At 54.4% G+C, this 10,723-nt stretch overlaps 5 protein-coding genes across 5 annotated transcripts; 3 read left to right on the top strand and 2 right to left on the bottom strand.

Moving 5' to 3' along the window:
* Positions 1–49: 49 nt before the first annotated feature.
* CHC_T00008900001 (Glycosyl transferase, family GT8) lies at positions 50–1,396 on the top strand. Its single transcript, XM_005710989.1, has one exon. It carries the CDS (start codon positions 50–52, stop codon positions 1,394–1,396), a length of 1,347 nt encoding a protein of 448 aa, XP_005711046.1.
* A 454-nt stretch (positions 1,397–1,850) lies between these two features.
* On the top strand, positions 1,851–2,861 carry CHC_T00000861001 (hypothetical protein). Its single transcript, XM_005710988.1, has one exon. It carries the CDS (start codon positions 1,851–1,853, stop codon positions 2,859–2,861), a length of 1,011 nt encoding a protein of 336 aa, XP_005711045.1.
* Positions 2,862–4,050: 1,189 nt separating this feature from the next.
* CHC_T00009259001 (E3 ubiquitin ligase , putative) lies at positions 4,051–5,679 on the top strand. The gene has a single exon (XM_005710987.1). It carries the CDS (start codon positions 4,051–4,053, stop codon positions 5,677–5,679), a length of 1,629 nt encoding a protein of 542 aa, XP_005711044.1.
* Positions 5,680–5,701: 22 nt separating this feature from the next.
* Positions 5,702–8,666, bottom strand: CHC_T00000860001 (hypothetical protein). The gene is made up of 3 exons (XM_005710986.1): positions 8,616–8,666; positions 5,888–8,020; positions 5,702–5,725 (listed from the first exon to the last, which is right to left on the bottom strand). Exons 1-3 carry the CDS (start codon positions 8,664–8,666, stop codon positions 5,702–5,704), a joined length of 2,208 nt encoding a protein of 735 aa, XP_005711043.1.
* Positions 8,667–9,266: 600 nt separating this feature from the next.
* CHC_T00000859001 (hypothetical protein) lies at positions 9,267–9,392 on the bottom strand. Its single transcript, XM_005710985.1, has one exon. The coding sequence runs from the start codon at positions 9,390–9,392 to the stop codon at positions 9,267–9,269; it is 126 nt and encodes a 41-aa protein (XP_005711042.1).
* Positions 9,393–10,723: the final 1,331 nt, after the last annotated feature.

Below are 10,723 nucleotides of genomic sequence, written 5' to 3'. Positions count from 1 at the left end.
CTACGTCACCCTCCTCTATGGCAACTTCTACGTCCTCCCGGTCCGCGTAATGATGCGATCCCTCCTCGCCAACAGCCCGGACGTCGCGGCCGGTGTGCGCGACCGCGTCGTCCTGGTCACCTCCTCGACCTCTCCCGCCGCCATCACCCAAATGCGCCGCGACGGCCTGACCGTCCTGCCCGTCCCCAACGTCCACTCGCCCTACACGTCGCACGCCAAGTTCGACGACCGCTTCGCCGAGGTCATGACCAAGCTCACCGTCTTCAACCTCACCACCTACTCGCGCATCGTCTTCATCGACGCCGACTCTCTCGTCTTGCGCGATCTCTCCCCGCTCTTCTCGTGCGCCCGCTTCTGCGCCGCCTTCATCAACCCGTGCTACTTCAACTCGGGCCTCATGCTGCTCACCCCTGACCGCGCCCTCTTCACCGACATGCACCGCGTGCTTCCGACCACCCCGTCCTACGACGGTGGCGACCAGGGCTTCCTCAACGAGTACTTCCCGGCCATGCTGGACGCCCCTGTCTTCGATCCTGACCATCCACCCCCCGTCCGCCCGCCCTTCGCCCGCCTCCCCTTCTCGTGGCACGTCGACCACAGCGCCTACTACCCGACCTTCTCCTTCGCCTTTGAAAACTCAAACCGCTGCGGCCGCCGACACAACATCGAGTGGCTCGGGCCCCCGCTCTGCAAGCCCTGGCTCTGGTGGACCTACGCCGCCCTCGACCTCTCCTGGACATGGAACCACTACCGCGCCATGCTCCCAGACCCGTACCCGCCCGCCCTGGGCACGCGCCGCAACGCCGTCCTCCTCATCCTCACCTCCTACCTCCTCCTGGTCACCATGCACCGCCTATTCGCCGCCCGCCGCGCCCCCGTCGCCCGCCTCGTCCGCCTCCTGACCCGCCTCAACCCGTCCGTCAAGGCCTCGCCGCGCATGGCCTGCTTCTACCCCGTCGCCCTCGGTCTCCTCCTCTGGGCCGTGCACTTTGCGGCCGCCGTCGTCCTGGTCCCGCAGATCCTGCAGCCGCGCTACGCCCGCGTCGTCTTCTTCCACCTGCGCCTCGTCGGCACCCTCGCCGCGCTCGCGGGCACAGGCCTCCTCGTGTGCGCCGCGCAGCGCGCCGCTCTGCTTGGCGGCGGCTCCGCCGGCTCCGCCAGGGCCGTCGCCGCCGCGTTTCGCCGCATGGTAGTGCTCGCAGCGCTCGACGCCGCGTATCTGCTCGTGGCCGAGCAAGTGCTGTGGGCAAGGCCCTTCCAAACCATGTGGGCGAAGGGAATCGCAGTGCTTTCCGTGCTGTTTGGGCAGGCTGTTTTGGCAGCCGCTGTGCTGGCAAGGACCGCCTTGATGTGGTCGAGGCTGGCACAGGGCGACGCAGCCAGGGAGGCGCGGTGACAAGATCCCTTCCGGGCTGCGCTCGTGCCGTGCCGCTGGTGAAGGCTTGGACGGCGCGATGAGCTGATCTCGGCGATTTTGCTGTTTTAGCTCTCAACTTGACACGCAAAGGAAGTACTGTAGAGGAATGGATGTGCCTGATGCCGATATTCTAAGGGACGCAAGCATCTGCTGAAGCTCAAGCATCTGCTGAATGCTTGCACAAATGAGCAAACCTCTCAAGAGGTTTTCTCATTTGTGCCTCTTCAGAGGTTTGCTCATTTGTGCTACCACTCGGCACCATGGTTTGCCAATTACAGTACAGCTTTACAAGTTTGCGAAACTGTTTCACAAAAAAAAAAAAAAGTGGGTGGGGCTTTAGAGCGAGCAACCAAGTTGTGACGTACCGTGTGCTTCCTGAAGGAGATGATGCAAATTACCAATCTCTCAATCTCTGCACCAGCCCTGACCACAAATGAACATCCAGGAACAATGTGTATCGACCTCAGTGCGTTATCGTCACTATAAAGCCCAAGATTATGACGATGTGGTGGAGCTATGCAGAAACGTTTACGGTGGCAAAGATTATCTCCCCAGGATTCTGGAGGCCTTGCCATCCGACCCCTTATGTTCACCAAGAGTTATTTGCCAGGGAGACAAGGTGGTAGCTTTTTGCAATTTGCGATTCTTGGAGAGCGATGCTGACTCTCACCATGTCGCTTACATTGAAGCAGTTCGAGTGTCGGAAGACAATCGCCGTCAAGGCCTGGCGACTCGCATCGTCCAGGAGACCATGGACAGTGAAATCGCCCGTGTCAACTCCCCAAATCCTGTTCGCTTCTTATCAACGACAGGGCACGACAGCGTCGCCATGCCGACCATTTTTGAAAGAGCCGGCTGGGCACGCCGTGGCCTCTCACTCATCTGGCCCTCAGATGCCAACTGCAACGCTATTAGGAATTCTAGTGCAGATGTGCGAGGTCGATATTTGGATTTGCTCAAAGTGTCGTCGTTTATTCCACTAGCCGCCAAACAATGTATATCGCGCTGGAGACAACTACACGATTCACGAGACATTCTTCTAGCATTACAGGATCTTCGAGCCCGTGGTGGCTGTTTCTTGCTACCACAATACTATTCCCTAAATACCGCTACAGGAGCCTCAAAGTTTCTGCAGTCCCAATTTTCAAAACAGGAGCGTCGCGAAGTATGGAGGCTGGAGAGGGACGACAGACCGCCTGTAACAATCTTCATTTCCGTCAAAACTGCAGCTCCATCAAATCAGCAGCCGGACCAATTCGTTTCGGTCTGCGCTGCAGACGTCTCCGGCGTCGAATGCTGCATCGCGTTTTTGGCATCCCAGGAGCAGTTGACTTACTTTCGAATATCGCTGGACCCCTTGATAAGCCTCGAGGATATGAAGAAATCTCCTCTTCTCTCAAAAGCAGGCTTCTCAGGTTTTCTCATCTTTGAAGCAACAAAGTGAGCGAAAGCATTTTCTCCACAACAGGGCACCCCCGTATAAAAGCTACAAAGACCCCAACGACCTGAGGTCCGGCAGGCCGAGAGGCCCGGATAACAGCAGCTTCGCCGACCACAGCACTCGATTGCGCTTATACTGCGCCGCTAGAACGCCTCCAGCGTACACCGCAACGACAACATGCGCGAGGCCCAACGCCTCAGCGATCAGGCGGAGCGTCTCTATCGCGTCGGCGCCTACCAAACCTGTACTCGCACGTCCAAACCCTGCGGCTGTCACCGCAGCCAGAATGACGATTCCAGCGCGCATTCTAGCCGTGAGCACAAACCGTTCCCCATCCGGAACGATCTCGTCGGTCACCGGCGGGACCAGCCACTCGCTAGCAGCGCGCAAGTCCTGTGCCGTCGGCACACCCGCCCTCAGCGCCCGCCGGTTGTTCCCTGCGACCGACGGCGCGCCTGCACCTTCCTTTGAGCCGTTCAGCACCTCCTCCGCGTCGCTGAGCTTCGCCTCCAAGTCGCGCCCGATAACGACCGACGCCCCGTCCACGTCAGCGTTAAATTCCCATACCCCCGAGCTGGCAACGGGCGGCGGCTGTATAAAGCTGGTCTCGTCCACGGCGAGGCCGAGGCGTCGCGACACCTCTAGATAGCCCCCCTGTTCCATGATCCGCGACACGAGGTCGGTCCTCCCGGCTGCGCCCAGCGCCGTGTACGCCAGCGGGTTCGGCCCGGGGTCATCGCAGGCGTCTAGATAGGCGCGGATTTCACCTTCGAGCTTGGCGAATGAGGCGGGGTCGTTTGAAGTGCTGCAGTGCCAGTGGGGGGAAGAGCGGGTGCGGCGGCGCACGGATGGGCGCGAGTCGAAAGATGATGCGTGGGAGAGGAAGCGCAGGGATGGACCGCTTCCCGACAGCGGTTGACGGGAAAACGGTGCCTGGATAAAGGCCGCCTCCGGTGCCGACATGAGTGCCTTGTTTTGAGACAGGGCACTTCGCTTTCAATGAGGAGGAAAGTCTCACCGCAGCGTTTCAGAGCGCGGCTTGGGAAGTAATGAACAAGCTGAGAAAGGTAAAGGGCTCACCTTCGAGATACACGAGTACAGCACCTCGGAGAGCAGCAAGAGAGAAGATGGGACCCAGTGTGGCAATGCGAGAACGGATAAAACTTGCAATTATTTTTCCGACTCGTCATGCATGAGTTCACGCCCCATTGGAGGGAGGCTGCCCCCATCAGCAGTGACCCCAAACTGGACAACATCCCTCTCGTATCTATCGGGCAGCGTCTCCGCCATCTCCAGACTCCGATACGCAACGATGCCCGACGCGCCCCCCCGTCCGCCGGACGCGGGCTCCTCTCCCCCGCCATCACCTCGCCTTGCCGCCATAACCGAGGCCTTCGGGTGCCCCATCTGCCACGCGACGGTCCGTGCCCCCGTGCTGCTCCCCTGCGAGCACATGTTCTGTTCGGAGTGCGTGCGGCGCCACCTCTCCAACGAGTCTGCGTGCCCGCAGCCGTTCTGCAGGGCCGCGTGCACCACGAAGCACCTGGTCCCGCTCCGCGCCCTGGACGTCGCGCTGGAGACCGTGCGCGGGAACTGCGCGCCCGCCACGTCGAAGAGGGCACGAAAGGAAGGCGCCCTCGTGTTCCTGTCGAAGAAGGACCCCAGGGCGAAGCGTAGGTTCGTCGACAGGCTCAGGGAGAACGGCCTGCCCACTACAGGCTCGCTTAACGCACTCGCCGCCCGCGACAGGGAGTTTGTCATCCGCTGGAACGCCAACTTGGACGCCGCTGTGCCACAGCCGAAGAAGAGAATCACGGACCAGCTTGTCGCGGATGAGAATCATGCGGCGAGGGAACGGGAGAATGCCGCGTATGTGAGCATCGGCACGTTTTTTGCTACCAAGATCGCGGGGGACCCGCAGCTGCCCGCTGAGGGCGATGGCTTTGACGACCTCATCCAAAAGATCACGGTGAAGAGAGAAAATTCGAAGCGGAAGCGAAGGGAGGTAGACGACAGAGAGACCTTGCCTCTTGCAAAGGTCCCCAAGCATGCTGGTTTGTCGACATCGCAGGAGGGCTTGAGTTCGAACGGAGAGCAGCACCCAACTCATGTCAATGTTGAACCTCAACAACAGGCAGTGCCTGGACTGCCTACCAATAACGTTAACTTTGACTGTCTCGTGGTCCCGCCCGCACCCCCGTCAATACCTTCCTCGCCATCCGATGGATCGGCAAAGGACAAGAGCGATAACGCGCACGACAGGCAAGCTTTCCCTAGACAATGCCCTGTGGCAATTTTGCAGCAAAGTACTGCAGAAGTGGGGCAGCTAAATAAGAGTCCAAGGACAGACTCTTTACATGACACTTCTCTTCCGCAAGCTGTCTCTAGAGGACAGTCTGCCCCATTCCCGCAGCGGGAAGCTACAAATCAGGCCGCAGAGAGGTTCGGGAAGAAACCAAATTTAGCGCGTTCGCGGGTCAGTCCGGATTCGAAAGAGCCTGAAACTCCGAAACACATTCCACAGCCTATACCAGGCATGGGTGCTGCTGTCCGCGGGAGTTTCATACAGGCTGCTATTCCTACCGCAACCCAAACTCCCAGCCCTGCTAAGATGCCATCTGCAGTCTCATCACGTTCACAGAGTGAAGTCGCAAACAGTGAAGTCGCAAACAGTGGAGAGCCAACAATACGGCCATCTAATCAAACGCAATCACCTCTGACAGATGAACAACGGCGTAGAATACGAGAGAGTCGCGAGAAATGCCTGGAGCGAAGGGTGCAACGCCTTCAACGTGAAAAAATGCGACAGCCTGACTTCTGAAAACCCAGTGCAGTATATACATTTATCTTTCGTTCGTGTCGATAAGCTAGAGTTGGAAAAATCGCCTACAAGCCCTGCAGCCATGTACAGTGCTCTTCAAATCGTTATCAATACCCCGAACAAACGATCCTTAGGTCGTCCTGTCCGATTCCCCACCAAAGATTGCACCGATTGCCTTTCGGAACAGACGTCTCGTGTTTCTCTCCACGATGTTTCCAGCCACTGCACGCGAAGCCTCCAGAACTTCGCGTCGCAAGCGCTGCTGTCGTATTAGTTCTCTATCCAACTGTTGCCTACTACGACTCTGCTCGACAGCCAAAATTTCTGGCACCCTTGATCGTAGCGCCTTTGCGAGCTCGATCGCGTTTTCAAGGCGCTCCGTATCGACCTTCTCCCGTGGAGAAGGAAGCAACCCATTCGTCAAATCTGATATGCGTTTTGCCACTGCAAGTTGAGCTGCATCTGCTGTGTCAGTCAGTTCCAATTGCAAAGCCTTTCTCAAAAATTCTCCGCGCTCGCTGAGGGTAAAATCGACAACGCGTTTCAGTGACGAGCTACTCATCCCTGAAAGTCTACTTTCGCCGTTCCGCTCCGAGGGGACCACGCCGTTTTCAGAGTTGCCTCCAGATCCTGTTGAGGACTTTGCCTTCAGTATTGACTTCAGCCTGCTCCATCGAATCCGTTCTGTCTCCGGGTCGATTAACACGCCTTCCAAAGCCCTCTGAAAGACAGGAGACTCGTCGGTTAAAATTCGCCTGACCACATAAGGGTAGGCCTCATCGACAATCTTGAATGAGGCGTTCGTTTGCAGTGCAAATCCCTCTAAAATAGTTAGTGATCGGATGATTAGAGTAAAGAAAACTGGGATCCTTATTGGAGTTTTATACGCCAATCCGGAGAGGTTATCAGCAAGTCGGCTGAAAGAAAGATCTGAAAGGGAGCTTCCCGTACTTGCGTCCCCGAAGGCTTCCGCCAAGAGAGGAGCCAGTGGTGCTGTGTCTGCGTCTGGCGGAAGAAAACCGAGCTTAACGAAGTCTTTTCCAAGGTTTTCATAATCTCGATTGATCAAGCGCACAATAGCAGCGACCAAGTCATATCGAATCTGTGGTTCGACTTCGACGCACATACCAAAATCAAGATAGCATAGCTTCCCATCCTTCGTTCGCAGTAAATTGCCTCCATGCGGGTCTGCGTGCACGAATCCCTTGTCCAACAACTGTTGCAGCGAACATTGCACACCAATTCCTATCAGCCGTTTTGCGTCATCTTTCGGAAACCACGGGGCCTTGTCCCCGTCAATCCATTCCATGCAGAGAATACGCTTTGTCGTTAACTCTTTGTAAACTTTTGGAACATGGACGTTGTCGTTTCCCTTTGCGTACAATTCGTCAAACCTCTCACAATTCTTTGCCTCATTTACATAATCCAGTTCCTCCCACAACCTCGTCGCAAACTCATCCACGATACCAACCAAGTTGCTTCGTAGCTTAAATCTTTTCTTGGCAAACGTGGCGAGACGCCGCAAAACGTAAACGTCCAAAGCAGCATCACGCTCGACAGTCGGTCTTTGCACCTTCACTGCAAGTTCTTCGCCTGACTTCAACCGCGCCTTATGCACCTGTCCCAAGGACGCCGACGCCACAGCGTCTGGTTGAAACTCAGCAAATATGTCGGAAATGTCGCGCAGCCCAAGTTCTTCCTTCACCATATTCAGAGCAATATCAGACTCAAACGTACCAACATCGTCTACCAACTTTTGCAACTCGGTGCTGTACACAGCGCCCACAAGATCTGGACGGTTTCCTACAGCTTGCCCAATCTTCAAATAGGTCGGGCCGGCCCACGTAAGAAGCTTTCGAAGGTCATCAGCGCGCTTTCTGGCAATATCGACCTCCCCGCTGATCCCTCGCCATTTATCCAATTTTCGTACACGAAAGAGCCAGATCAGAAATGGAATGCCCACGGATGAAAGACGAATGGCAACGCTCAGGGGTCGTGCATCGTAATACTTTGCGATGGCGATGGGGTCATATCTCTGTAGCCCCAATCCACGGTCAACGAATGCTGACAGATCTCCGCGTGCGAGACGTTTCAGACGTGAAACATCGGTCTTCAATAGCTGAAAGCCTCGCTCAGTCGTCTGCCGATCGGCTGTGCGCGCAGAGATGCATAGCCTTCGACCTGACGGCGAGCAACGACGCCGCGCTTCAGCAAAACATGTGTGTCGGGTGGCAGCTATTCTTACTCCTATGAATGGCGACACAAACGCTGAGACCGACGACATGGTGCGGTTAGGCCATAACTTATGCCGTCGTCGGACAGGTGAATCGTTCTGGTTCACCTTCGACCTGGTTCACCTTCGACCTGGTTTGAGGAGTGGCGCGTCAAGCGTCGTGTCGGTTGGGAGCTCAAGCGGCGTATCTGGCAAAAAGGCCATTTGACGGGTACCCAGGGATTTCGATTGTGCGGTCAAGAATTTTTAACATCTTTCGGATTCTTCGCTTTCCAAAAATACCTCTTGCACAATGCATTGCAAAATTTAGAATCCCCTTCCCTGCAAAACGTGGGGACCTACCAAGACGTGTGTTCATCCTCACCAAGGGGGACGTGGCTTATTTTCCCATTAGACTACGCGGGAGAGTATAGCCATATGCTGAAGTGCCTGAATTGCTAAAACCATCTTCATCAACCTCCTTCACCTCAACTCTTTGTCTGAAAGAACCGTTTGGATGGTATGGATGGTATTAAATTCCCCTGGTTCGAATATGGCGAAATGTACACAAGCCGCCTCAATGCAATCAGTCATTCCGACATATGCCAAGCTCAGTCAGAAAAAGAACAACCACACACTATCTTGCCTTACATCAACTTCTTATTCGGTGTTCCTCCTCGTGCGTAAGCTCCGCAGTCGAGTCTACAGCTCGAACAGTTCAAACGTGTGAAGAGGTCGCAACGAGTCGATATTGGGGGCTGGAAATGAGTAGCATCAGCTTGTGGGGTCTTGCAACGGACCACACTAAGGCGACCTCTATCAACAGCCGGAGAGATCCTGAGAAGCAAATCTTCCTTCTCTGTAAGCGGTTCGGATAAATTCTATTTTGATTACCGGCATCCGCATCGCTAAAAGTAGGGACTGACCAAATGATCATCATTACCGCGCATCTGGATTGTCGATGTCGATTTCTGCAAGCGAAGATGGGTGTTCTCCGCAAGCCGGTGACCCTCCCCTCAGTCGCAAGGGGATCTTTTTACAAAAAAAATTGGCCTTCTCTTCAGCCCATGATTGTTGTAATTAGTGATCTTGTGAGCCTTCTTGAACATCAATGCTCTCTAGCTAGCCGCTCTGGCCAAAAATCTTGTTGAGAGACATGCTTGTTAACACATTCAAGAGCATGTAAATGTATCTATCCAGCGCACTGGAGTCGGGTTGCGGATTCCATTTGCATTTCGGATGGGTGGGGTCACAAGGCTTATGCAGTAGGGAGGGACCGTGTTGACAAATATTCATGAGTGTTCCTCAGCAAGTGCGTAATGAAAGAATTTTCCGGGAACAAAGTGCAGAGTCACTAGCGAGCATACAGATTGATTTAATCTTTCTGTGGATATAGGCCTGTACAACTGTTGGAAAAATGAAAAGGAGATGTCATTTTGACGTTGCCGTGCGAGTGTTTGTCGCCCTTACTCTCGCCGCCAAGTTGCATTCCATCGCTCATTGCGCTTTACAGCCATCGATTAAGGGGGCCTTGCAGCGCTCCATGTTTGTAATGAGTAGTGGTTGTGCGCTTTGCTTTTTCCACGCCGCTAATTGCTACTGAAAGAATGTTTGCAAATGCTGTCTACATCTTACGCTAAGCGTATGAAAAGCGAACGAGGAAGTTGTGTTCACAAAGGCTCGCTGAAACACTGCGGTTTCACCATCAGACTGTCACGATTCTGATGGGGCGCGTGTGCGGAGGTGCGGGATGCATGTTTCACATGCGTACAAAGAGGCACCTGAGGCACTATTTTGGTGGCGCGATACCACCAGAGAAAATGACGTCCGCTAGAGTTCTTCGTGGAGGCGATGTTGGAAGTCGGGAGTGGCGCACAGTACCTTGATGGACATATTTATCCATGTAGAAAAGCAAAGTGATTTCTTCATGAGTACACGGTAAGCCTGAGAGTGAAGGGGTGCCCTTTTTCTAAAGAAATTTTAGAGATGGAAACAGGGCCTTTTCTGCCGTTACTATTACAGGACAAGCATGAGTTTGCCCTACCGGGCGATGAAGGTAGGGCGGACCGCAGGCATGTGCAAAGCTTTGTCTAAGGCATCGGACACCGCGGCCTCTTTTTGCTTCCATGTGCGCCCTCTTCTTGCCCTGTCCCCTTCCACGCTTGAAAACATATCCTTCACGATCCCGTTTTGTGCTGCGCAGGGCCTGTACAAGACAGTAGTACAGACGTCGATACGCTGGCGACGGTTTCTGTGCGAAATGGTCGAATTTTGGGGGAGTTGGAGGGGAAAAAGTTTTATCATGGGCATGGGGCCACAGAGCCAATTCTGATCGAAATTTGTGCTATAGTATGATTGGACGAAAATGACTTTGGTCGAACTTATATTATATATATATATATAGTTCAATTCAGTATTTCTGTGTTGCATACGAGGACACGTCGCTGTGGGATTTGAGAGCTTCCCCAGAAACGAGACTTCCGCAAATTCGCTCTGACACAAGAAGCTGATATTGCAACATGGGTCATTGAGCAGACGTTTTTTATTGAGAGGCGTCAAAAGTATTCTTCAAAAGCAACTCTCTCTTTCCTAGTCACGCTTTTCTTCTTTGAGCTTGTCACACTGACGACTCTAGCCCAGGCCACACATCCGAATCTACCTGAAAAAAGCAGAGCTCAACTCGTTTGCGACTCTAAGAATACACGAAGCACACAGATGACGTGCGCCTCTTTCGCAAGGAAAGGCTTTGCTGAGACTCTTGGTGGTGAAAAGGCGGAAGCAATGTGAAAGTGGTGCCTTGTTTTCAAATCGATTGTGAGGGAATGGTCCTTC

Source organism: Chondrus crispus, genomic scaffold (genome assembly GCF_000350225.1).
Source record: "Chondrus crispus Stackhouse genomic scaffold, scaffold_657, whole genome shotgun sequence".
Lineage (NCBI taxonomy): Eukaryota > Rhodophyta > Florideophyceae > Gigartinales > Gigartinaceae > Chondrus > Chondrus crispus.
This window is presented reverse-complemented; position numbering and strand designations above follow the sequence as displayed.